General features: G+C 34.4%; 1 protein-coding gene and 1 long non-coding RNA gene across 10 annotated transcripts in view; one reads left to right on the top strand and one right to left on the bottom strand.

The window, feature by feature from the left end:
- The window catches only part of LOC129002135 (serine/arginine repetitive matrix protein 2-like), a 193,744-nt gene that overhangs the window by 33,429 nt on the left and 132,920 nt on the right, over positions 1 to 27,395 (bottom strand). For all 8 annotated transcript variants that reach the window (XR_008491578.1, XR_008491580.1, XR_008491581.1 and 5 more), the window contains 3 exons: positions 25,844 to 26,027; positions 24,145 to 24,257; positions 23,033 to 23,205 (listed from right to left, as the gene is read on the bottom strand). Coding sequence is in view for 5 of the 8 variants with exons in the window: in XM_054429770.1 (XP_054285745.1) it covers positions 23,033 to 23,205; positions 24,145 to 24,257; positions 25,844 to 26,027 (470 nt within the window). In the remaining 3 variants the exon portion in view is untranslated. The remainder of the gene's footprint in view (positions 1 to 23,032; positions 23,206 to 24,144; positions 24,258 to 25,843; positions 26,028 to 27,395) is intronic.
- LOC129002534 (uncharacterized) lies at positions 1,257 to 23,924 on the top strand. Of its 2 annotated transcripts, none has more exons than XR_008491589.1 (3): positions 1,257 to 1,329; positions 16,796 to 17,022; positions 19,719 to 23,924. It is a non-coding gene; the product is annotated as an uncharacterized LOC129002534 (long non-coding RNA). The 2 variants fall into 2 exon arrangements; XR_008491588.1 differs by lacking the exon at positions 1,257 to 1,329 and adding an exon at positions 3,094 to 3,374.

The raw sequence follows: 27,395 nt of genomic DNA, 5'->3' as shown, positions 1-27,395 counted from the left end.
TGGTGAAACACCAAATGTTATAGTTTATAACCGTGTATCAACAGATGAAACTAACAGACAAAGTCAGTTTTATAGCATAGTAAAATTTGGGCTGACATCCTGGAATCACAAATTCCTAAAAAAAAACAAAAAAAAAAACATCAAACTAGATGGGCATTTAGATTCAGTTAAACCGTGTACAAAAAAAATTACAAATACCCCTGCCGCAGCAAACTTACAGACTAAGCAAATTTCCATTTGCCTGATTTGCTTTTCACTTGATCTAATTAAATAACATTAGATTTCAAGAGTACCTAGGTTTGCTGCTACAGGAAGGGTAATTCAATTAAATTTATTTGTCACAAAACTTCACAATACAGAAGCTGAAGATCAGCAAAATAAATATGTAAAATGCCAATACAAATCATGCATTATAAATAATTTACACGTAATAATAAAGTGTGTTTTTTAGTAAAATATTAAGAATAAAAGAAATAAATTTTATCAAAATATATCCATACATAAGCATACCGGTACTATAAGAGTTTTCTTATTCTCCATTAGAATAACATGAAAATTTTAAATTTACTTATTTTTGAATTTTCTCCATAATCAGTAACTGTGCAAAAACACTTTAATATAGGCTACTAAATTATTAGTTTTTCAAGTCTTGCCAAAAATTGCAAAATTTTATGAAATTTACTTAAAGGAGTAAAACTGTCTAGGAAAAAACAAAAACGACTTAAAACCCCAATTTAGTTTTCAGTGGAAATCTTTTTTAAGTAATCAATAAAAATCATTGTTGGAAAAATGAGCAGCGACAAATCGCTAATGAATTATTTAAGTTTTATCAGGGAATGAAAACAATGGATTACAATACAATTTAAATTATTTTAGATATAACTCTCAATTTTTAGGTACAACAAAAAGCGTTTAAAGTACTTTAAGGCGCTGCCTACGAATTGACAGGCAAAGCTCTCTCAAAGTACTTAACGCTTTTTACCATGCGGTTGGCATTCTGGGTTATAGTAGTATGTTTTCTGTGGTACAACCCACTTCACCCACCAACACAATATATAATTCTGTTCGCTTAATTCTGTTGTCCCAATTTTTAACAATGCAAGCAGAAATAGTAAAAATATGCTGGAGGTTTGATAATGGGCCTACTTTTGTTCAAAATCAACAAGATATCCTCTCTTGAAAGCTTATTCGTGAATGTGAGACTGTTCTTGGAAGGTGCCAATGACAGCTCATTTCACGTCACCCTTGGCCTGCCACCAAGGGCTCTCCTCGGCACGGCACCTCACTGCGCTATGGCACCATGGCCACACACTCTACTGGCTAACTCAGGTACGTAACTCACTACTTGACAAATGTTTCAAGCATACTTTAAATCACTCAGCAATTATTAATATTATCAGGGTTCAGTATGAGGTTGAGCACAAAAACAGTGGGCGAAGTGATTTTTATTTAAGGTATATTAGTAGTTTTAAACCAGCACTACTCACTACTGTTATTTGATTTTACTGCTCTTGTTTATTCTACAAAGAGAGTTTAGGCCAATAACACATTTTTCATTAGTTTCATAGTTTTAATGGTAGGTTACACTCAGTGGTGTATTGGGGCGAGAACTCGTGGCGATTCCACTATGCTTTTTACACCAATCCAATAAAACTTCACCACTGGTTGCACATATAATATAGAATACACATAGAAGTAGCCAGGGCCAGTTTATTTTTATAAGTAACATTTATGAACATTAAAATGTTTATGAAAGCCTTACAATTTTAATATATTTACGATTAATTAAATGTATTTGTATAAAACTTTATCTTGGATTGATAAAATTTTTCATTGATAGTTTACATTATGATTTGCAAGCAAGACACAAGCATAAATAGTTTATTTAATTTGATTTAAAGAAAAAAAAAACTCTTAATTGAAATTTAAAAAACACACACAAAGCTAAATTTAGTAAAGCCATTTATATATACACTAAAGCTAGAACCCCATTTTTGCTTTTAGAGGCATTTAATGTATGCAAAATTACAACATAAAAAGTATAGTTCATTTCAAAGTGGTTAGGTCCATTGATAAGACAGTCGACTTAACCTTTAAAACAGATATATTTTAGAATAATTGTAGGATTTTGTTTTTCACAATAACAAACAAGGCTTTTAGCAAGCTATTTTTAATTATAATTTTTTTATTAACTGAGATGGAGAAGAAACAAGAACAAGAACAAACAAGAAATGAATAGAAATAAACTAAAATTACGTTGACCTTATTGTAATGACCTTTGTTTTGGCTATGTGCATATTTTATCCCACAAATGAGTGAAGGATGAGTTTAGAATGGTGTGAGATAATGATAACACAGATTTAAAAAGCAATTTAGTTGCAGGAAATATATAGAAACTTGAATATAATCTATAAATTAATTGTCAAGCATGTTTCTTTAAAATCTTTTTTCTCAGCTCCTGTGTATCGCAGGGAAAATCTACGCATACTGTTAGAAAGATATTTTCCTGTAGATGTGCAGAATCTCTTTAAAAATTAAAATAGGCTCAAATATAAGCACAAAGAAATGAATTTGAAATTTAAAAAATTAACATGGGCTTTATGAGTTGCCATGCTGGTGACAAAATAACAACGAAATATAAACATAAAATCAAAACAAATGTAAGAAATTACAATCACATGTTTTATTTAGTGTGGGGGGGGAATAGAGAAGCCTATACCTTTGACTTAGAACTAGACATTCCATGTCCATGTTAAAGTTGTTGCCAGTTTTAAAATTAAATTCGTCGTAGATGACGTGAGCCACAAACAGATTGCTCTGATCTAAATGAATAATGTCTGTCGAATACACTATGCTTTTTACCAAGTCAAACTTCTGGAACGATGTATTATGAGCATTACAACTATGCAGTACAATTATTACAACTGTTATGACCCATGTACTTTGTCAGCAACAAAAATAGGTAGAAAATAGAATTTCGAACACACATTCTACTGTAACTGGCTTACAAAACTACACGTTTATTAATAAAAAAATGGCGACAGTTGGTCCATATAGATGTGTTGTTTCTGTACTTCGGTATCCAATAGTAAATGCATGTACATTACATATTTTTGGTCGAGTTTTCAACCACTGGACGACCACTAGTTTATCTTAAATCGTAGGCTTGAAAGTTCGATTAGTTGGCTAAAGATAAACTGAACAATACTATTTGCCGCCACAAACATGGTTAGTTGAGCTGGGCTGATTCCAATTTTTCTCTCTGCTCCTTTTAGGACGGCTGTGATATTTGGCAACTCATGTTCTACCTGAACTTCGTTGGGGTATAGTTACATGACTTCAAAATGAATACATTGCCCAATTCTAACTTAAAAGTAAGTGGTCAATACAATATTTGGACCTTATGATATTAGTTACAGTTTAACGATCTGATTCTATTACTGACAAAAACATCATATTGTGACATAGTAATTTCTTTATGTTTAATAAACTCAAACTACATTAGAGGGCTTGGCTGGAAAATTGTACCTACACTAAGAAAGATAATTGTTTGATGTCCAAAAATAGACTAACAATCCCAAATCGATTGTTGTAAATATGGAAACCTAATACTGTAATGTACTTAAATAAGTTCTAAAACCCAATCCCACCAGATGTTAGTTAACGTTATAGAGGAGAACAAAAATAAAATTTATACATTTTATCAAAATGCCCAAGTTTAAAAAACATTAAGTTAACTGATTGATGATCATTATAATAGGACAGCATAATTTAGATTTTTTTTGGAATAAAAGCTTTTTAAACCAATCTTAAATGTAACATTTTGTGTGCATAATGCGTTGAAAATCATGATCGAGTGACAAATAAGTTTACACAAAAATTAATAACCAAACTATAAGCTTAAAACAGATCTAATTGAATTTTATTTACCATGTTTTTCTTTAACATTTTTAATACTGTAATAGGGAGAATACAAAATTAAAGTATAAGGTATAAGTATTAAATTTAGCCTATTACCAACAAAAATAGATGGTTTTAAAAATAGAATTATAAAAAATAGAACATTTTACAAATAATTATAAAACTCTAGAGGTAAAGTAAACATTGGAAGAGTAAAGAGTCGTGCTAGTAGGTTCAGAGTAGTGCATCTCGTGGGCTGTCAATCAACTTGGCATGGATGTTGAGGAAACTGGTAAACAAAGGTTGAAATGGCCTCGGAGAACACCAACTGTTTATAGTCTTAAATTATCCTGCAGAGATAGAAATAGTCTGCGGCCTCTGCACGAGTAGCTTACTACAAAAGCAGTTCAAATGGATGAAAAAAAGGCTCTAGGCCAGAACTAGAATAAGAATAAGAAATAAGAATAAGTAAGAATTAAGAATAAGAAGTAAGAATAATTACATGAATTAGAATAAGTATGAAAGCAGCTAGCTTATGCCTACTTGAAGAAGTGTAGGTAGGCCATAGAGCATACTCGCAAACTCGTTAAAATAAATGTAGGTTTACACGTTTGTACCAAATTTTATCAAAATCGGATCATTTTTGCTCGAGTTGTCTTGCTAACTGACATATATATATATTATATGAATTTAAACGGATGGTGTTCTCTTAGGGACCTCAAAACGAAAAAGTAAATAAGTCCCGGGTCCAGGTCTTACCATGAGTACTACCGTAATAGCTTATTCCCTATATGGGAAATTCGCTAAAACGATTTCCAGCTTTCCCCCAATTTTTAGGAGCTACAGCTCTTTTTTGGGCTAATTTGCCTAGGCTAATACTGGTACACTAAATGTTATTCTAAGCATATTGGGTGTACTGAATTCAAAGTGTTGAGCAAGTACAATAAATACATGGTCTTCCGTTTTATCTTTATAGCGAGATCTAGACATCTAGTGACTTTCCTCGAACACAAGAACAATTTTAGGGGTCAGCTTAAAATTATAAAAATAAAAAAGTAACTTGAAGCTGATACTAAAGCACGGGTCACACTAGGCTGCTCGCCAGCGGCTGGCGCCAGCACCACCAAGCAGCGGCTTTTCACGGGTCACACTAGGCTGCTTGTCAGCTGCTGGTGACCAGCATCCGTGGGACCTCGTAACGAATACTTAAGTGATTATTGAGGATATGTGAGAACTGAGAAAGAACAGCTGTGAGGTTTTGCAATGGAACAACTCACTGTAAGCTGCTTCTTTAGCGTTCCTACTTCTTTTATGAAACGTCCCACAAGCACAAATAGTTTTGGAATAAATGTAAGAAATAAATAACCTGCTTCCCTGACCACTTAAACACGGTCATTTCCACTCTACTAATTACTACTTTTAATCGCCTAGTTTAAAGCTCAGTTCTTGTCACCATTTCGTGCGTGGGTCCTCATAAACCAGTACTTAATCGATTATTGAGGATGTGTGTAAAAGAGAAAGAGCTTTATTTCCCGCGAGAAGAGGCGTTAGTGGACCAGGCTTTGGATAACAAAAGAGCTTCTGCAAGCCGGTTATTGCAAAAATTAAAAGAAGAGGAATCAGAAACATACAACAAATGTTTTACGAATGTCACCACATATATTCCAAGAATTGCTAGAATTAGTTAAATCTTGAATTTAAAAAATTGAGACAGGTGCTTTTGTGTAAAACCAAGTTGAAAATTATCTTTGGTCGCCGCTGGCATGCTGCCCCTCGCTACCAAAAGTTGAACATGTCCGACTTCGCCAGCCGCTGAAAAATACTCGCCGGCTGGCGATGTCAGCTGCGAATGTTGTGGTCACACGCTGACAGTTGTAGCGGCTTCTTGAGCCGCGCTTTGGTGACCCGTGCTTAAACAGCTGGAATCACCATAGTTTATTGGTATTATACACTTTTTCTTTTATCGTTATCATTATCAATTGAGATGAGATTGGGACATCACCTATTGCTGCATATTTTAACCCAAATATGAGCAAAGGATGAGTTTAGAATTGAGTGAGATTATCTGTGTAGCTTTGTGCTCACTAAGCTAAGCAGTTTCATGAGCCAGGATAATTGCATAAGAGCTAGCCTGACCATACTACTGGACCGAATTACACACGGTTGGTACCAAATGAAACATATTTACCTGTAGATTTGCAGATTCCCTTTATAAATTAAAATAGGCTCAAAAATAAGCGCGAAAAATGAATTTGAATTTTTAAAAAATTAACATGGGCCTTATGGGTTGGCATGCTGGTGACAATAAACAACAAAAATAAACAGAGAGCATACAGAAAATACACTGTACACACAATATTTCGTGTCAAAGTGCAGAGAAAGTGGTAGAGAGTTTTTAAAAAACCATGCCGTATATGGAAAATTCTTGTAGTAAAAATATACGGCAATTCTTTTGTAAACTCTCTACCACTTTCTCTACACTTGACAAAGTCTCCCAGGGGGCGAAATATTGTGTGTGCAGTCAACAGTGTCTCTTCTGAATGTTCTTTTTGGCCTACCTACACTTTTTCAAGGCAAACTAGCTGCTATCCTCCTTATTCTGCAATTCACTGTTCAATTCGCAAAGGATATATTATCTGATGTTTCCATTGCTTTTTCCGATGATATATAGAATCGTCCTGTATTGAAATTACCTACTGATTATTAAAATAACTAAATCCTACTAATATTATAAATGAGAAAGTAGGTACCTATATAATTTGTATAATAATTAGATATTTTCTGTGTACTATATTAGGGACCAAAAAAAGTAGTAAGTTTTGTAGCTACGTATTATTATACCTCTTTGGTTTTTTGATGAGTATAAAAAATAATTCTTGTTCAACCATGATTAAATCACTATGTTTAATTTGTTTATTTTTATATTTTACAACTAGTAAATATTTTAACTAATAACAGAGATTAAAGCTGTTGGATTGATTAATGTTTTAGTATTCCTTTGAACACAATGAATCAATGTTGTGTTATACCATAGGTCAATGGAAAAATCATTATGTGATTCCATAGGAGATTCCATTTGAGATGCTTAATTGTGTTCAAAGACGGTGTTGGAAATGTTTGCGTGACAGTGAGGGGTTGTCTGTACGACATTCACATCAGCGGCAGAGAGCCAACGTTCCAACTACGACATTAGCTACGACTGACGGTCATTGGCTTACTGGTCGTCACGTGATCAACGGCAAAGACAGAAAGCAAAACATTGTCAAAACACATGATACAAACTTAATATTGCTGGAGAGAGGATGCAATAACTAATATTGGTATTTAACTTAATCTTAAAGATCTTGGATGTCAAATGCTTGTGAATATATGCAATATATTTGCTAAAAATCTATATTTACGCTACACAAAACTTTGTAGACAATAAGGCTTTTTTGTTTTAAGATGTAACCCCACCTATTATTTACCAAAATGTTCGTCTAGGTGTGTAGAATTGCAAACTGACCTTACATTCTTTAAAAAGTCCGTTGGGCTCTGCCCCAGTGGCTTTTAAAGTTCCCACGTTATCCTTATGAATAACATATTTGTTTACATTATGATCAGCCTGATAATTTATTTGCTGTTAATATTTTGGTTGCAATTTAAGGAAACATGTGCTACAACACATAGCTGTTACCCACGGGCTTCACCCCGTTAGACTTCAAAGTATTAATAAAACTATTGTTAAGCTGAAATAAACAAAACAGAATACAGTAATACAAACAAATAATCACACCTGAATTTAATAAGGTAATAAATTGAAAGAATAACAAACAAATAAGTACAGCTGGGGTATTTTTGACATTATCAGGTAGGTATATAAAAAGTTCCCTTTAGAAAGGAAATACGACCAAAGGGAAATTTATGAATTACTGGATAGTTTTGCGCAAGGTTTCTCGTCATGATGAACATTTTAATTTATGGTTTTGGGGGTGTGACTTGTATTTTTCTCAAAAGTTCATGGGTACTTTTGGATGGATTTACTGACTTGGTTGAAATGGAATATTTTACTATTTGAACTAGCTGTTACCCACGGGCTTCACACAGTTTGACTTCATATAAGTATTAATAAAACTATTGGTTGGTTAAGAAGCTGAAATAAACAAAACTGAATACAGTAATACAAACAAAAAATAATCACACCTGATTTTAATAAGGTAATAAATTGAAAGAATAACAAACAAATAAGTACAGTTGGGGTATTTTTAACATTAGGTATATGGAGAGTTCCCTTTAGAAAGGAATTACGACCTTAAAGGGCAATTTATGAAATAATGGATAGTTTTACGCAAGGTTTCTCGTCATAACAAACATTTTAAGTATATGGTTTATGGGGGTGTGACTTGTAGTTTCCTCAAAAGTTCATGGGTACTTCGGGATTTATATATGGATTTGGGTTGGCGTAAATATTACAATGGAAAAAAATGAGAAGGCCTGGACAGTTTGATATCTGAAAAAGAAAACTGAATTAATACTGAACTGCATTTCTTGAGCTATCATTGAAAGAGCCGATTTGGAAACATAAGAAAGTCATAGATCACCACCAAGTCGAAGAAATATAAATAATGTTTTCTTTTTATAATTTTTAATATTTATTATGGACAACCTAATGCGGCAATGAGCTGGACAAATTTGTAAAAAACACTAAAAACCAGATCAGCATTTGAAAAATGATAAGATATTTACAAGAAAATTTTTATTATAGGCCTATCAAACTGTTATATACATCGTGAATATTTCCATAATCTTTGAGCCGACTCTTTTAAAGTCATCGGAAATTATGACTGTTATTCGTTTTAAAATAACACCTGTAATAATTCACAATTACTCGAATTCGAGCAACAGGTAGGCGTACAATCTATATACAGGGTGAGTTTTAAATGAGTTCACCCCCTACTTTTTTCTACATTTCTTAAGATATCAACTCTGGACCACGTGAGATAATTGTAGAGTAGTAATTACGTCATTTTGACCGGGTGTAAATTTTTGGCCGCCATATTGGATACAAAGTTTTTTTTCAAATGTAAAGGTAGGGTTGTGACCGATCGTTTTAAACTAGACTTTTATGCTGAATACGATGCTGCAATCTGTTTTTAAAAATCTTGATCCATTCTGAAGTTATGAGAATTTTTGTAACATTATTTTTAGCCCATTTTAACATTGTGCATTTAGAAACTAAGAACATAATCGCAAAATAGTGCTAGATAAAGATAAGTATACACCACATAATATAAATAAATCTTTATCTAGCACAAGTTTGCGATTATGTTCTTAGTTTCTAAATGCACAATGTTAAAATGGGCTAAAAATTATGTTATAAAAAGTTCTCATAACGTTAGAATGGATCAAGATTTTTAAAAACGGATTGCAGCATCCTATTCAACATAAAAATGTATTTTAAAACGATGGGTCACAACCCTACCTTTACATTAAAAAAAAAAAACTTTGTATCCAATATGGCGGATCCAAGATGGCGGCCAAAAATTTACACCCAGTCAAAATTAAGTACTTACTACTCTACAATGATCTGAGGTGGTCCGGAGTTGATATCTTAAGAAATGTAGAAAAAAATAGGGGGGGAACTCATTTAACACTCACCCTGTATATAATACGCTAATCCGATTTTTGTAAACAGATCTCCTCCCTCATTTTTGGACCGATTTTGATGATTAAAGTGTCAAAAGAATGACCCTGATCTGTATTTTGCAAAGTGTTTTTATTTTTTTGAAATCTTTATTAGTTCAGGCTGGATCTTCCACCAAAGCTGGGTTTTCTCCCATAAAATTAACATGGGGGAATCTAAATATTTAATTGGAAACTTTGTCTCCACTAATTTAAGAGAACGGCTGGGCGTAGAAACTTGTGTCTACGAAGAAGGTGTCCAAAGAAAGGTCTTGGTCTGTAGATGAGTTATCAAAAGAAAAACGAAGTAAATTCCCTTAGGGCTCTGCCCCAGAAGCCTTTAAAAGATATCTCCGCAGATTTGTTTACATTTTGGCCATGTGGATAATACTTTTTAATGAAACAGCTGTTAGTTTCAAAATTGTATTTTTAACAACACACATTTATTGAGAGTTACTGAATTGTCCAAAGGAAGTATTTGCAATGTTATTTCCCAACTCTTAGAGAGCCTTTGAATGTTATTAGGCTAATGAAAAAGGGTTGTGCATGTTTACTAGCGCTACTCAGCAACAAAAACCATATAATTTATCTCTAAAAAATATATTCTTGAACAGCACTGAGCAGCAGCCTAAAAATACTATTTAACTTCCTCATATAGTTACATGCTCAAACTCGCATTGTGACATTTATGAATCGGCTTATATTTCTCCAACAGTTATATCTGCAGAAGTTCAGTGTGCTCTTATCGTGTCTAATAACATCCAAACACAAAATCCTTGCTTAAAATGGTACCGGTACCTATCTTGACAAATTATTTGAAGTGGCCTATATTACGGACCGTGTCCCACTTGGTTGGTAACATTATTGAAAGTAACACGATATTTTGGCTGTAAGAGTAAATACTATTTAAGCAGCTACTGTCATGACAGAAAGGTCATATTCCTTTTAAACTATATCACATTATCCATTATAAGATACGTTGATTAACAATGCATGTAAACGTCAATATTTACGTAACAGCCGAATTACAGTATGTTTTTCTCTTTTGAGATGCCACATTACTATTTCATTTGCATTATTTGTTGCCAATGAAGCCACCCCTAGTGGAAGACGTCAATATAAATCAATAGAAAAAATCTATTGATATCACTAGATGCTTATTGATATCAATAGATGTTCATGGATATCATTACAAGTAAATACAAACAAATAGACATCACTGAAAACTTAGTCAATACATATCACTAGACATCTATAAACATAAAATATATCAATATAGATCATTAGAGCAAACAAATCGTTCATTGATATCAATAGAGAATATTTTTTAAATATGTTAGATGTAAATAAATCAATAGACATCAATACGGGTAAATAAAATTCGAAATATCTCTCAAATGTATCACATATGAACATTATGGATTATACAAAATATCAATATAAACTGGTTAAATAAACAGTAGGCCTAATAAAAATGTTATTTTTTGAAAAAAGGAAAAACTGTAGTTTTTGGTCATAGACGTTAGCTGGAGGTACCCAGGTATCTAAAACTCAATATAATTTAAAAATATATAATTTTAAAATTGTTGTAAAACAGTTACAACTTGTATTGAATCTTATTTTTTAAACTGCCAAAAACTGATTGGTAAACAATTTTAAAATTGTTGTAAAACGGTTTACAACTTGTATTAAAACTAATTTTCTTAAACTTCAAAAAACTGATTGTAAAACAATTTTAAAATTGTTGTAAAACAGTTACAGCTCGTATTGAAACTAATTTTTTTCAACTGCAAAAAACTTATTGTTAAACAATTTTAAAATTGTTTCAATCTTGTATCAAAATTGTTATAATATGAAGTTTAAATCGAAATGTTTTAAAATTGTTATACAACAATTGTAATACAGCTTTCGACAACTTTTAACAATTATTTTTGCTTATTGGGTTATCGTTAGGGATAAAAATCCCTCACAAATTCATTATTGAATTCCTTATTTCTAGAAATCAATAAAAATAAATTGTATTGACACTATTCACATCACCCAAGTAGCAAGAAAACAGTTTGAACTGGAAATAAAACAGTTTTGAAACATGTTAAAGCATATAGGTACATGCTTGAAATGACACAAATGCCATTGAAAAATCTTTTTCAAGTTAAATTATGAGGCCTAACACAGCTTCTCACATTCAAAATGGCTATCATTACTCAGTCAGACATGAAGCGTCCGTGGTGTAATGGCTTAGACATCCTGTAATGGCTACCTTGCTGGAGTCTCAGGTTCAAATCACGGGAGCACCAAGAACTTTTTGCCAAGAATTTTTTTTACTTTTTCATTTTTATTTTATTTTTAGTGCATAGTTGATGTGATTCAATGTGTTAAAACAAATTAAAAATTGTTTTTAACAAGCTACAAATTATTTTCAAATAAGCTAATGACTCGGATCCTATTTACTTGTATTGATATGTATTGATGTGTATTGATGTGTATTGGCCCAAATACCTATAGATATAAATATGTATCAATATACAATTTTTGTATTGATATATATTGATCTCTTCCACTAGGGACATGACCATATAAACGAGGAGGCCCCTAACCGTCGATTTCGACGGGTTTCACCTAGTAGTTATAAATAATCCTTTTCAAAGCAAAAAATTTAAAAAATATGTACCAGTAACAAGAACAAGTTTTGCTGAAGGGAAGTAGCTATAACTTTAGTCTTCACAGGTTCAGGGCCGCTATACTTTTAAAAATTACGAGGTAGTCGTTAAAAGCCGAAATACTTGACCTTTAATTGCTTTTGGGTCTACATATTATGTGTGTCTATACGCACAAGAACTCTTGAAAAACCTTAGGGATATTAAAAAATTTGTTTCAAATGCAAAACAATATTAACACCTGCAAATTTGGCTTGAAAACCAAGCAATTGTATATAGCCCAGGCAAATTAGACTTGTAGCTCCTAAAAATTGGGGGAAAGCTGGATATAGTTTAAATTTTCTCTGGAGATCCTAAATAAGTTAAAAATGAGTTTGCAACGAATTCTGAAGTGAGCTAAGTGTATGGGAAACAAAAAACTAGACCGAATTTGCTCAATTTTTAGTTTTTCGCTTATAACTCAAAAACAGTGCATCCCACAAAAAATGGTTTGCTTATTATTCTAAAGAACATCAAATTCCACATCGAATGACGTTAAAATCATTAAAATCGGTTCAGTAATTCTGCTATAACATAACATACTTTTTGTCAACATATTCTTGATGATTACAGCGTGTTCCGCCAGATGGCTTTGCATGCTATAATTTTCAGTTAAAATTACTGAACTTTTACAAACTGTTGTACTTAAAAAAAATATATTATATTCAGAGTGCTCAGCTGTACTTTATTTATTTACTACTATAATTTAATATATGTATATATGAATTTGAACGGATGGTGTTTTTGGCCTCTGGCGACATCAAAACGAAAAAAGTAAATCGGTCCCGGGTCTAGGTCTTACCATGAGACCTACGGTAATAGCTTATTCCCTATATGAGAAATTCGCTAAAAACTTGTTCAAAACTTATGACACCTAGCCTGACCATACTACTGGACTGAATTAGACATGGTTGGTACCAAATGAAATATATTTACCTGTAGATGTGCAGAATGCCTTTATAAATTAAAATAGCCTCAAAAAATAGGCACGAAAAATGAATTTTAAATTTTGAAACAATTAACATGGGTCTTATGGGTTGCCATGCTGGTGACAAAATAACAACAAAATATAAACAGAAAATCTAAACAAATTCCAACCAAATGTTTTATTTACAGTGTGGGGTGAAAATAGAGAAGTCTGTACATTACATATTTTTGGTCAAGTTTTTGACAACCGATTTTTGACCGACCTCTAGGAACCAATTTAAAAATAAACTTTTCTTATGGAGACTTCATGGGGCCAACATTTAAAGCTTAACCCATTGGCGCCGACATACGAGCGTTACTCGTATGGCCGCTGCAGGCCCGGCGGACAACTTACGAGTGCCGCTCGTGTCACCGCTAGGCAGCGCTATTAGTTATTTAGTTATTATTATTTTTCGCCCTTTTTGTTTCTTCTTACTATTATAATGTTTATAAATATCTTGCTTCTTGATTTGCGTATTTACTCATTTATTTTAGCGAATAACAAACAATTTTGTGTTGCCATGGAAACCACATATCACCAAAAATCAGCTGCGGTAAGGTAAACAAACAATTTTAAAAAAAATTTTACTTATAAAAGTACACAACTTTTAATTTTTCTACGTAGGGAATCGATTGAACTTTATAATAGTAGTGTTATTTGGTGTCTGGATTAATCTTGGAATTTGTATATCAAGTTTACTTTCAAAATATTGTTTTTAAAATTTTTATTTTTATAATCTTTATATATATATATTTTTTTAGTTTAGAACTTTGACTATCCAATTACCACTTTTCTGTAGACAATTTTACTGTGAACAAAATGGTGAAAGAATTATTAATTTATTACCTAAGGTTTTCTTTCTATAGCAATTAGAGTAAAAGTCTACAAATTCGGTAAAATTAATTGCCGCCAGAGGGTGCTGCAGGTAGCGCATTAATTCCTTCCCCAATGGGTTAAGACAGCTAGCCTGACAATACTAATGGGCCAAATTACACGCGGGTTGTACCAAAAGAAAGGTTATCGGTCCTATAAGTGCAGGTTGTATTTGTATTTTGAAGATATAAATAAATTCAACTTTTCTTATGGAAATTTAACATGGGGCTAATTCTATATATTAATAGGCAAGCATGTTTATTGAAAACTTGTTTTCAGCTCCTGTGCTTCGCATGGAAAATCTACGCATACTGTTAGAAAAATATCCATATGTAGATGTGCAGAATCCCTTTAAAAATTAAAATAGTCTCAAAAATAAGCACAAAAGATGAATTTATAATTTAAAAAAAAATTAACATGGGCCTTATATGGGTTGCCAAGTTGGTGACAAAATTACCAAAAAATATAAACAGAATACCCCCCGCAGCAAACCTGCAGACTAAGTGAATTTCCATTTGCCTGATTTTATTTTCAAATAAATTTATTCAAATAACATTAGGTTTAACGAGTACCTAGGTTTGCTGCCTAGGTTTTGTGTTTGTTGTTGGTTAGTTTGCTGGTTTGGTTTGGTTGGTTTGTTGGGAGGGTAATAAAGTGTGTTTTTTAGTAAAATATTAATAGCTTAGTATAAAATAAATAGATTTGCCAGGTTTGATCCAAATATATCCATAAACAAGCAAACTACAAAAGGTTTATCAAGTAGGTATACTGCTACAGGACCTGTAGTATAGGGCCTTGTAATACAGGGAGGGTATTAAACTGTCTTTTTAGTAAAATATTAATAACTTGGTATAAATTAATAAATTTGCCAATTTTTATCAAGATATTCCATAAACAATCAAACTACAACAGTTTAATTATTCTCCATAAGAATAACATGTGAATTTTAAATTTACAATTTTTATAATTTAATCTTTAACCAGTAACTGTATAAAATAATTCATTATACCTACTAAATTAATTGTTTATTCCTCTTTAAAATGGCATAAAGATAAATTCGGAAATTTTATGTTTTGAGGGTCAGAGATGAGAAAACCCAATTTTTACCCTCCCATAAAATCCTGTTGTTCCCATGGTCCAATCATGCTGGTTCACGAACACATTCAAGTTTATACAGCCCTATGGTTTCAAGCCAAATTTAATCAAGATAGGACAAAAATTTATCAAGTTATCGTGTTCACGGACGTATAAATCTATTATTGTAGGATACATGAATGAATAGTGTTTTTGGCCTCTAGAGCCTTCAAAATGAAAAGTTTATTGGTCCCGGGTCTAGGTCTCACCATGCCACCTACGGTAATAGCTGCTTCCCTATAGGGAAATTCGCTTAAAAGTAGCTGAGGGATTTGGAACTCCGTGATACAGTTAAACTCCATAAAACTACATTTTAAACCGTTACCCGTTAAACCGCAATCCGGGTTAACTGAAACCATACGGAATAATTTAAATAAATTGGAAAATTAACCATGCCAGTGGAATTACGTGGGTAGTTGGCCCAGAGGAAGATCACAATATTGTGTGAATGGACAGAATATTCATATTTGGTATACAAATTTGTATCTTTTCAACAAAAGACATTGCTGAATCGAGTGTACGGTTGCACTTTTGACAGGGCTGAAGCACTCAGTACTGGGTATATTTACCAGCACTGGCCCTCATCCAACAGTAGCCAAGGTCACATGCAGTGGCCAAGCACTCTGCCAGATATATCTACAAACTAAACTAAACTGCACCAATACTTCCTAATCTATCTAGATTGTTAAAGTCTATCATTAGTGTTCTACAAAATTAAAAATGAGGAGCTCAGAAACAATAAACATCCCCAGTTGCAAAATAACCAACAGTATATTTTAAAATGTCTCCTGAAAATAAATACTGATAAATCAGCAGCTTGTGTTAAGTTGCAAAAAAAAACATCAAAAGCTTGCTAAAGAGAGAAAAAGAAATGTGCAAGCCTATACAAGTTGGACACCAAAACAGTTTATGGTTCTTTCGGATTTAAATACTGATTGTGAGGATATAGTTTACAGCACTCAACCAGTGCTTGACACAAACATAACAAAAAAATTTAACACGCATGTAACACCAATGGAAAAATCCTGTCTTTTGCTATTTGTAATAGTCATACTACAGGGATGATATGAATGTTTATTTATTTACGGTATTATCAGCTGTCTGTTTTGTTAGTCCAATTTGTTCCATGTCTTATAAGTATTAATGAGAAATAAATTTGCTTGTTCTATCGTTTAACACGTTCACTGCTAATGACGCACTTGTGCGTCATAAGTATATTAGCAGATATATAATACATGATGTATATAATTACATAATATATTTTAATCCACAATTTATAGTATAAAATTTATTTAATTAAAGATATATTGTCACTCAATTAACATGATCATGTTAATGTTTATGTTTTTTAGCCATTTATAAAAGTATTACATATCATTAGCAGTGAATGTGTTAAATTGGTTTTTACATTGTATTTATAACTAGATTTTCCCCAAACACCTTACCTCTGCGAATAATTCAAGAGGTTATGAGCCCAGCATCGTTTTATGTGTAGAAAACTGTTGGGGAATCTAGTCAACTACGGTGAAAAGAATTTTTTCTGACCTGATTTTCTGTCTCACAGGTATTTCTTTTGGAATTGAGTTCTTTCATCTCTACAAATGGAATACATGAATGGTATAAAACAATTGAAAGGAGCAGAAGATTAGCCAACACGGAAGGATCGCTTTTTGGACATTCTAAGAGTTGTTCGACGCAGTTGATATCATTGAGGGAAAGATAAAAAAGCCGTCCCTCTCTGAGTTTCAACTGAAGCTGAAAAAGAAGAACTCAAGAAAATCCGCGACTGAGGTAAAAATAGCTATTTCTCAATGCCTTAGTAGAGATGTAGAGATGTATGTAGAGGATCTACATCTTCCGGAAGATTATCGGCTTAGGAAGCGAGGGACATTTTGGTCAAACAGTTTATACTTTAATACTTTTATTTGAAATGGCGACCATACAAAGTAGGTATTTTAAGCCAAGTATGAATGGAGATGAGTGTAGGATGAGTGGCGTGATCTTGTAGTCTTGTTAGTGACTAAGGCCAACTTGTTCCTTAGAAACAGCTGTTAATTAATAGCCCATACAGCTAATGGCAACTAAGGGACCTACAGTTTATAGTGGAATTCGAACCACATTTATGCCTTGGTATATACGAATTGGTCTAATTATCAGGATAGCACTGAGGATAGTCGTAGTACTCACTCGTGCGGACGTTAATAGTTTGATAACAACTACTTATTTTGATGGCCTGCTAAACTGTGAGAATACTGTCATTAATATTCCTGATGACGATACAACATTCTATCATGTACAGCCTCATATAGTCCCACCATAGAATTCCCAACAAAGAATTCAAATGCAACAGAGTTCTGGGTGAAGATGGGATTACAGCAGAAGTAATCAAAAGTGGAGGAAGCATGTGGAGAAATCTTCAACTTAATTACAACTATATGGCAACAAGAAAAGATATCTACTGAATTGAAAACGGCAACAATTATACCTCTACACAAGAAGGGGGACAAACAAAACTGAAAGAAGGAATTTGTAAGAATTGGAAACTGTAAGACTTAAGGAGATGGCATATCTCCCATACTATTCAACTTGGCACTGGAAGAAGCCCTTCAGAAAACAAAAGAACTTGGATTGGTTGTTAAGCTAGGATCGAGTAGATCTAAACATATTGGCATTTGCTGATGATGTGGTCATTTTGTAACAGTTGGAAACTTGGCAAGTTTGGTAGAAGTACTTCTCACAGAAGCAAACAAAATAGGACTGTAAGTAAATGTAGAAAAAACTAAAATCATTAACTTTGGAAGACAAGCAAACAATAGAAACAGAAACATGCAGATAAAGAATTAACTATAAATTGTACAGGAAGTTTCAAATATTTAGGAGTAACTGTAAATAGTAGAAACTCAGAAGAAGAAGAAATACTAACTAAGTTATCAAATGCCAAATGCCAATAAGTGTTTGGGAGCCTGCAAGAAGTTGATCTAATCTAAAGTAACCAAAATGATGATCTCTCACACAGTGGCAGCAATAAGAGCCCGCCCCCCCCCCCCCACAAGTTTGTTCATTGGGCCCCTCTCTCCCAATACTGTAATTTTAAAAACATTATCACATGTATTACCACCTAAACTTGTACTTCAGCTTGGCACAGCGTCTCCCGAGGCACCGAGGCGTCATCATCTTCTTCCATGATTGCAGTAAAATGAACGTGAATACTTCCCGTAGTCATGGAAGAAGAAGAAACATTATCATAGTCTAACGTGATTTCAACCAAACCTATGACATCATCAGATAACAACTTCATCGTCTCCCGCGTTCACCTCCCAACCCCTAATATCTCCAGTGGCCCGTGGTTACTGGGAAATCATTTGTTTTCACAATTGCGGCAAAATCCTAAATATATCGCTCGTTGAAAAATAAACGTCAATAACGTCTTCCGCAATCCGGCAATGGCAACAAAATATTGAACGTCCCCTGCGGCCATGAAGACATCGTCATCGTCACCTGTGGAGAAATGTTCTCGTTGATATCCGCGATCACGCCCAAAGCGTAGGCCCAATCTTTCAATTTCGTGAGCGTGATCCTCGCGGACATAAAGCTTTTACTTTTAATCGGGCATTATTGTATTGAGGACATAGAAAATCGGCTCGAGCTTGATTTTCTAACTTTTTGATTGATCTCTCAAGCTTGTAGGCCAGGCACTGCTCGGCTCGAAAATCGACATTATATGAAAATCAATAGTTTCCAAAGGCCTATAGGTAAGTAACATTATTTACCTGACTCGAAGTAAACACATCTAATGTGAGAAGTAAACAAATCTTAAGTGCAGCCTCCTAATAGTAAGAAATGAAATGAAATGAGAATCCTTCTTAAGCATCAATGAAAGAATGGAATTATTTATTAGCTAGTGCCCTAGCCACCTAGATTAATTCGCCGATTTGATCGTAAAAAAATTGTCAAGTTCATTTAGTTGAATCAGCATAGAGGGCCCTCTCTGGTGTGACCCACCGGGGGCTAGGAGGATTAACATTAATGTTTTATCCTTCTAGGCGGGGGGCCACATTGGTTCTAAATACGGCCCTATTATATATAGCACCTTCACACAGTCCACGAGGACAGTGCATGACAACCTGCATGACTGATGACAATTCTTTTACTTAGGTTGGTAAAGAATTTATATCGATCGGCCAAGTAATACAGTGTCAGTTAAGCTTTTGTAAACTACTTGTCCTAGTGCTCATACTGGGTTTAACAAATTTTCGTCATAAAAACGTATGGTAATTCTCATATAAATATTGTTATGATAGGGGGCCCGTGTGGCTGAGCCCGTCACACAATTGCGGGCCCTTGTCCCAATAAAATTTGCCGAAAAATCCCGGTCAAGGCTCACAGGCCTCCCTAGCTCACGGATCCCCCTGCACCGCGGGCCCGCCGCCGCCACTGCTCTCACAGAACCAAAATCCAGTTATATAAGACAGCCTTTTCTGTTATAGGGTAGTGAAACATGGGTGTTATCCAAGACAAATGAAAAACGGCTCATTGTGTTTGAAAAAAAAGTCAGAAGAAAAATATTTGGACCAGTGCAGGAGGGAGAAATGTGGAGAATAAGGATAAATAGAGAGCTAAAGATCACTATACACTGGCCCAGATATTGTTGCAATGGTTAAAGGAAGAAGCTTAAGTTGGATAGGGCATGAGCTAAGAAGAGAAAAAGGAACAAGACTGTATGAAGTTTGGAGGCCACACCTGGAGGTAAACGTCCATTGGGAAGGCCGAAGTTGAGATGGACTGACAAAGTATTGAACGACATCAGGACAATGGGTGCAAATGTCAACTTGGCAGAGGACAGAGAAGGGTGGAAGATGCGAAGGTATACACGACAGAGGTACTTGAGGCAAAGAATCAACTGAGATTTGTGGAGCCACGGAAGTAAGTAAGTAAGTTTGATAACAAGTTTTAGTTTGTCGTAATGTCTTTAAAGAAAGAAACAGTTTTTTACCCTTGAAGAAGATAAAAAGCTGAACAAGTTGCTCTTTAGAAACTTGTTTACCATTTTTGGTAAAAATAGGGGTACAAGAAAGTCTTCAGTGCAGCAAAAGTTGTTTGCACAATTGGGCTTATTTCGCCCATGGAAATCCTGTACTGAAATATCCTAAAAAAGCCTTCTTCTTGTCTTCTTACAAATATGTCGTGTGCTGCAACTTGTGGCACAAATAAAATGTCTTTCACTTGTTCGTCGTCAACTTCCTCAACGAATAGGTATTTCAAGAACAACTTCTTCTGCCTCAAACTCATGGCACCACTTCAATTGAAAGTCAGCAAACCAATGAACAGAATCGCTCTAGAACAATCGCTTCAGGTACAATAACATGGTTAGCTATTATTGCTGAGCTAATATCGCTCAGCTACTATCGCTCAACTACTTGTACTATCGCAAGAGCCGCTTCAGGGATAATGGCCCTTAAATATGAAGAAAAATAGAATAATATCTATTTTCTAAACTAGTTTTTTTCATTCCTGTCTTAATTTAACTCTTGTTATAGATGATTTAGAGTGAAACGGTCATTCACTGGGCAAGTCACCCTATACAGTTTCTAGTTAACTAGATTTTCCCTTAAACACCTCACAACTGTGAATAATTGAAGAATCTTGTACATCAAAAGACCATTGCTAATGTCACTGGCTTTGTAAAACCTGAGGCATTGGTGTGTGATGTCGTAAAGGAAGTTAAGGATCTCTCCAAAGATTTGAACGAAAAAGATTGTCTGTTGGTCAGAGTTGGCACTAATGACGTAGAAGAGAAAAGTGAAAACAGCATAAAAGGAGATGTCCATACACTTTACTAACTAGAATCATTAATTAAATAAAGTTGATTATTGCATTACTGCCTTTGCATCATGACTTGCCAATATTAGAAATATAAACAATTGGCTCGTAGAATCACTGAACAACTCTGTAGAAAAATAACATTACTAGAATTAGAATTCAACAGCACAATCTATAATTTTATCCTATAAATTAGGGGATGAAATTAAAATTGAGTTTTCAAAATTAGTAAATCTGTAGGTTGTCCATTATTAAATGAGAATGGTGCCAATACCATTCGCAACTACTTTGTTAAACAAAGAACTGTGTATAGTCTATTATTTTGAGAATTCAAAATACAAAAATTAAGAAGATTATTGAGTTTTAATATTTTACTAGAGGTCGTCCAGTGGTCGAAAATTCAACCAAAAATATGTAATGTACAGACTTTTCTATTTTCACCCCACACTGTAAATAAAACATGAGATTAGAATTTATTCCATTTGTTTTGATTTTCTGTTTATATTTCGTTGTTATTTTATTACCAGCAATGACAACCCAAAAAGCCCGTGTTAATTTTTTAAATTTCAAATTCATTTTTTGTGCTTAGCCTATATTTGAGCATATTTAACAATTTTTAGCACTAAATACAACAATGGACAAAAAGCCCGTCTGTTGCGGCTGGCGCACCTGGTTAGCACTTGTACAACAATTGACTAACGTAAACTGTTCTCATAAATCAGATTGAAAAACAAAAAAACATTATTGTATAGACACTGTTACCACCCTCGACCTAACAAAACAAAATTTAAATCAATCTTTTGATTTGATTACACCAACCTACAGTATCTAGCTAAAATACTGTATATAGTACGTTGAAAAAACAATGAGTTTGTCTTTAATATTAACAAAAAAAATTTTGTGAGTTTACAATAGGTTGTAGACAGATTCAATACCCTCCATAAGCGCCATTTATTTCTGTCATTCTCTCCTCAGGCTTGAGGATCGGTGTAGTTAGCAGGAATATACTGACTGCTTTGTTTTGCATGGCGAATATAATCTACAGTAGTTGCAGTATTACCATTGACAACCAACACAAGTGTAGACTCATTACATTGTAAAAGTTAAAGATAGTTTTTCATGTCTAGTTCATGTTGGTAACACTGAGGGCTTTTGTCAAAAAAATTTTGTTTATATTATTTTAGAATTATTTTACGATTTATGTTTTAATTTCTTGTGATATAAAAACCCTAGTTCAATAACCCTAGGCTCAATAAACAATAGGGGACGAGCTATTGTTTTTGATTAGGCCTTAATAGTTTTATTTGGTAAAACGAGGCTTTAAATAACTGAAATAACAAGAATTGTCTTCATTCAACTGATGCATAAATATGACAAATCTACTAAAGGTGATGTTTAACCTATGGTATCACGTACTGTATGGAGTTTATGTTTGGGCCAGAAATATGAAGCAACTGCGGCAGCAATGGCCATGCTTTGTTACAGGAATACTTGCGGGTTAGTTTCGTTTCGGTCCCACAAACGTGAGTTCACTATTTGAGACATAAAACTGCTAAACGTGTTTAAGACAGCATTTTGTTAAGGCTAGAACCAAGTAAATTCTTCAAAAAGCTTACGATGATGAAATTGCATCGTGGAATGGTGTTTTAGTAATTGACATATTGGCTGGATAGTTTTTAATAAAGGTTTGTTGGAAAGTAAATTTAACTAGATTTAGGGACGGTAAAATTATTGGGCCTAGGGGCGCCAAATCGCTTAATCCAGCCCTGGCTCTACCTCTAATACTACCAATCCTTATTGGTAGTGGGCTATTTTTTTTTCCTTCACATTTAGACTTAGTTTCAGGTACCCTGTTTAAGATCATGTAATTTTGTAGGTCCAAGATAACAGTATTAAGTACAACACATCTATTAAAATGGGCAATACTATTAAATATAAGAGTTTCTTTAATCAAACATAAAGAGGCAAATGATTAACTCACCACTCGCTGCTTCTCGACGCTGCTGACGAGTGCTGCGCTGCCGGGGGTTGTGTCAGAGAGGTTGACACCCCTGACTCCCTGCTCCAACCCCTGCAGGATGACAGAGGCTCCGAGGAACTTGTTGAGGAGAGCTCTGGCCTCACGATCAGCATCTGTGTCTCCGCTCTCACTCACTGCCACAACAACATGCATACCGGTAACTCAAACCCATCCATATGGACCAGTTGTATAATTTAAAATTGAAAAAATAATTAGAGTGAGCTGCCATCAAAGCTTTACTATCTATCTTATTTTTGATACTTTTATCATATATATGACATAATAGACGCTATATTTTACAGTATGGTGTCCTTTTAGTTCAAGTTAAAAAGTTGACGGGTTCATTCAACAGAAATCTGTAAATTTACATCAGACTCTGTCGGAGGCTCAACTACAGAGTACTCATTTTCATTCAAAAACTTACTTCAACTTTAAAATAGTAATGGAGTGTCTAGTTCACCCATGATCAAAAATAAAGCTCAGTAACACTGATATTATAAGAGGCATGCAAAGTAATTCAACCGTCTATTATGCATAGTTGGTGACGCACCCGAGCCACGTCACTTTTTTAATTCCAGTAATAGACTGCAAGTCTGTTAAACTTGTTGATTAAAGTTTAAAAAAATTAAAAACTTTTAGTTAGTGTCCCCGCTATCTAATCAATATTTCAGTATGCCCTAGTTCAACAATTTTAAACTATTTGTATGACTTCGCAACTAGACAGAGCACAATGGCACAATGGGCCCTTGTTGCTTTATATTCAGAAGTCTGATCAAGAGCAGAGTGATCGATTTACTTTAAAAAATACCTCAACTACCTGTATTTTCTCAACAATAAAAATTATTTTCATATTGTATGTTTTCCTATAACATTGAATAGCATTGGGGTTTGTTCTATAGATATTCCTATAGGCTGTATGTTTGAATAAAATTAATGAACAATTTACTGTAGATCAAAAATATTTATCACAGCAATCAGTTCAATCAGGATTATAACATGGATACTTTGCTCATCTAACTACTGTTGTCTAGTGGATACTAATACAGTGTCTAGAGTGATGTACAATTTCTTACCTAGGTCAGCATTCCTCATTCGTGTCAGAATATCCTGGACTCCAGTAACTTTAGTTGTGTTATCCAGGAATGAAGAAGTTTCCTTAACTCTTGTTGTAGTAAGTGACTCTCTCCTATTAATAAGAAATACTTACGAATAATAATACTGTATTTTAAATTCTTACTATTAGACGGTATACAACAACTCGTTGCCAACACAATAATCAAGAATGGTATTGGGACATACTAATTTAATAATAAACAACCTACCAAATTACAAATTTTTAAAACACTATTTTTATTTTATCCACCATATTATATAGTACAAAACTTTATTTTGCTGTTGTGATATCACTTATCTGAAGAAATTCAGCTATACACAAAAAAACTTTTAACACGTTCACTTTGGCATATATAAAACAGGTGCTGCTCCACCGAATCAGCGAACGCAATTGACATTCAAATATTTCAGTCTGACGAATCACAAAAGAGCAGCGATGATTGTGCTGCGTTACCTCGAGAGTGAACATAGTTAACTGAAACACCCAAGGGTAGCAGCACTGACTGGATCCGTAGCCAGTGTCTTTGTAACTATTCATTCTTTGTCTATTCATGTATGTAAAATGTATCAAGTGAATAAAGATAAGTTGATTTGGTAATGTGGCTTGAAGTGAAAAAATCCCCAAAACTGGGACTAAAGCATTGCCAGACGGGATTTTACGGGAAATTTTAATACCAATCTACACCATAATAAAAATCAGATTCTAAGTTACAGGCTGGCAACGATTATAACGTTATGCGTCAATGGCTGAGCTGACACTGACTGTTCAAAGTTAAATCATTAGAACGGCTGATTACAACCGCGCAGCACCTGACACGCAGCCGGCACCGGCCGATTTTGACTGCTCAGCAGCAAACGTGTTAAAAATACTTTGGACAGTAAAAAACATGATAGACGTTGATTGCCATTACCAAGATTGGAAATTTATTTAGTTAATTTAGTGACAAGTATACTATGAACATAGGGATGGACAGGTCCCGAAATTTCTGGAATTTTTCGGGAAAAAAATATTCCTGATTATCGGGACGGGATTACATTTGATTCGGGAATTTTTCGGGACGGGATTTGGTCCGATCGTCGGCGATTTTGCCGCTTCGCAAGTGCCGATGACGCCGCTATTGCGAACGATAGGTCCGCGAACGCAGGAGACGAAGTCATTTCGACGATCGGGCCGTGACCGCGGAGTCCTACTGACAATCGCGCCGTGACCGCAGAGTTCTACTGACGATCGCGCCGTGACCGCGGAGTCATGCCGACGATCGCGCCGTGACCGTAAGTCATACTGACGATCATGCCGTGACCGCGAGTCATACCGACGATCATCCCGTGACCGCGGTCATTTTGACGATCACCCTTTTTTTCTACATTTTACATTCCCAAGTTTCTACAGGTACCTGTATGTATATTGTTACCCATTCTTTGGTTTTTATAGATCAATACCACAAACGGTAAAAATTGATTTTGTATGTCTTTTTTTGGTAACTGCAATACTCAAGACTTTCTTTTTATGCACAGAAAAAATCCCGTCCCGAACTAAAAATTCAATCCCGTCCATCCCTAGAAGCAGAAAAAAATACAAAAAACATTCTCTATACATATTTGACATTTTGATGAATATTGTTTATAAAAATCTATCTATTGAATTGAGAATTCCATTACCTTTCTTCTGTAGATGATCTGGAGAGAGATTCCCTCCTCGTGTTGCTATCACTGCTCTTTGAGGGAGATTCTCTTCTTAGAGTAGTGACATCACTGGTTGGAGACTCGCGTTGTTTTTCTGGCGATTGCCTGCCATTCCTCCTCTCAGCTGACAAAGTGGTCGACTGCTTTAGTGTCGACGACACTGAAATCAATACTAGTTTTTAAATTGTTGTCAGTTGAAGTCTGAGGAAATAACGAAATAACGAAGAGGGCTCTTTTAAATTAAATGTCTCCAATAACAGGGTCTGCAAATTTCCTATTTTTATTATTCAAAAAAATTTTAACATGATTGTCAAGTATTCTACTATTTACAATATGATTTGCCTTTTTTTCTGTTTCTTAGACACAATAAAATATTATTGGTCTGTCTTCAACTTATAACCCCCATGTAAACGGGGGGGGGGGGGGGGTCCGGAGAAGAAGAGAATTTGGAAAAGTAATAAGTGTAAACTAGCTTTTTTATGCAATCTAGCCATAATAATTTTTTAAATATAAATTGGTATTTTAATTGGGTTTATTATATTTAACCTATTTGATTAGGGTGTTTGAAAATAAAAACATGAATTTAAATTAAGTTCATTGGGTGGAACTTATCCTTACTTAAAAATCTCCTCAAAACAGGATAGCTTTACCAAGTGCACGTAAACAGCGGGAACTGAGCAAAGAACGCGAATTTACAAATGGTGAGTAGATGTCGGTGACGTTAAAGCACTTAGAAGATAATACCTGTTTGGGCATTATCTAAGGCATAATTGAACAGCACAAACATAAATCCTTTCCTACTTTTACAGGATTTTTGACATTGTGTAATAACTAAATCGGGTTTTGGCGGGCCTAGCTGCTTTAACTCAACTCTCTGTTCAAAACTTACCTCCTCACTACCCGCATACTTTGTAGAAATATTTTTAACCAAATTCATAGTTCATTATTAGCACAAAACAACACTTCTAAAGAAACAGTGGTATATTAATATATTAACGACTCGAATACCAGCGCACGCGCGGCACGATAAACATCACCTCACAAATCACTACAGTATTCACTTTTGACTGATCAGTGATCTCATGATAATTGTGTTGACAGATCGAAGGACTCAGTGCTCGTTGTGGCAATAGTTAAAGCTACTGTTTACGGAGTCCCAAACTCCCTATATCTATTGAATTAGAGCCTGATGCAGTGCTGTGATTGGTCGAATATTTCCATTCATTTTAGTGTTTACATGGGAGTTTAGACTCATACCTACTGAATCCCGGCGTACTACGGTTGCTGACCCCAAGACACTGCGCCAAATCCTCTCGGGCCATACCTTACCCCTCCCCTTGCCCTTCCTTCCTATCACCCTTGACAACAACATAGTAAAAATTTAAAAAATCCTAGTTTGGCGTCACCCCCGCCCCCTAGTGTGCTTGACGCCCTGGAGCGACTGCTCCACTCGCTCCACTGTCGCTAAGCCACTGAATAAAACTGTTATTCTCAATTTTCTTTCAATTTATTTTAGCTGTTTACTCAA

Source organism: Macrosteles quadrilineatus, unplaced genomic scaffold (genome assembly GCF_028750875.1).
Source record: "Macrosteles quadrilineatus isolate MER2022 unplaced genomic scaffold, UCM_ALF_1.0 Scaffold_1__1_contigs__length_201487025, whole genome shotgun sequence".
NCBI classification, from domain to species: Eukaryota; Metazoa; Arthropoda; class Insecta; order Hemiptera; family Cicadellidae; genus Macrosteles; species Macrosteles quadrilineatus.
This window is presented reverse-complemented; position numbering and strand designations above follow the sequence as displayed.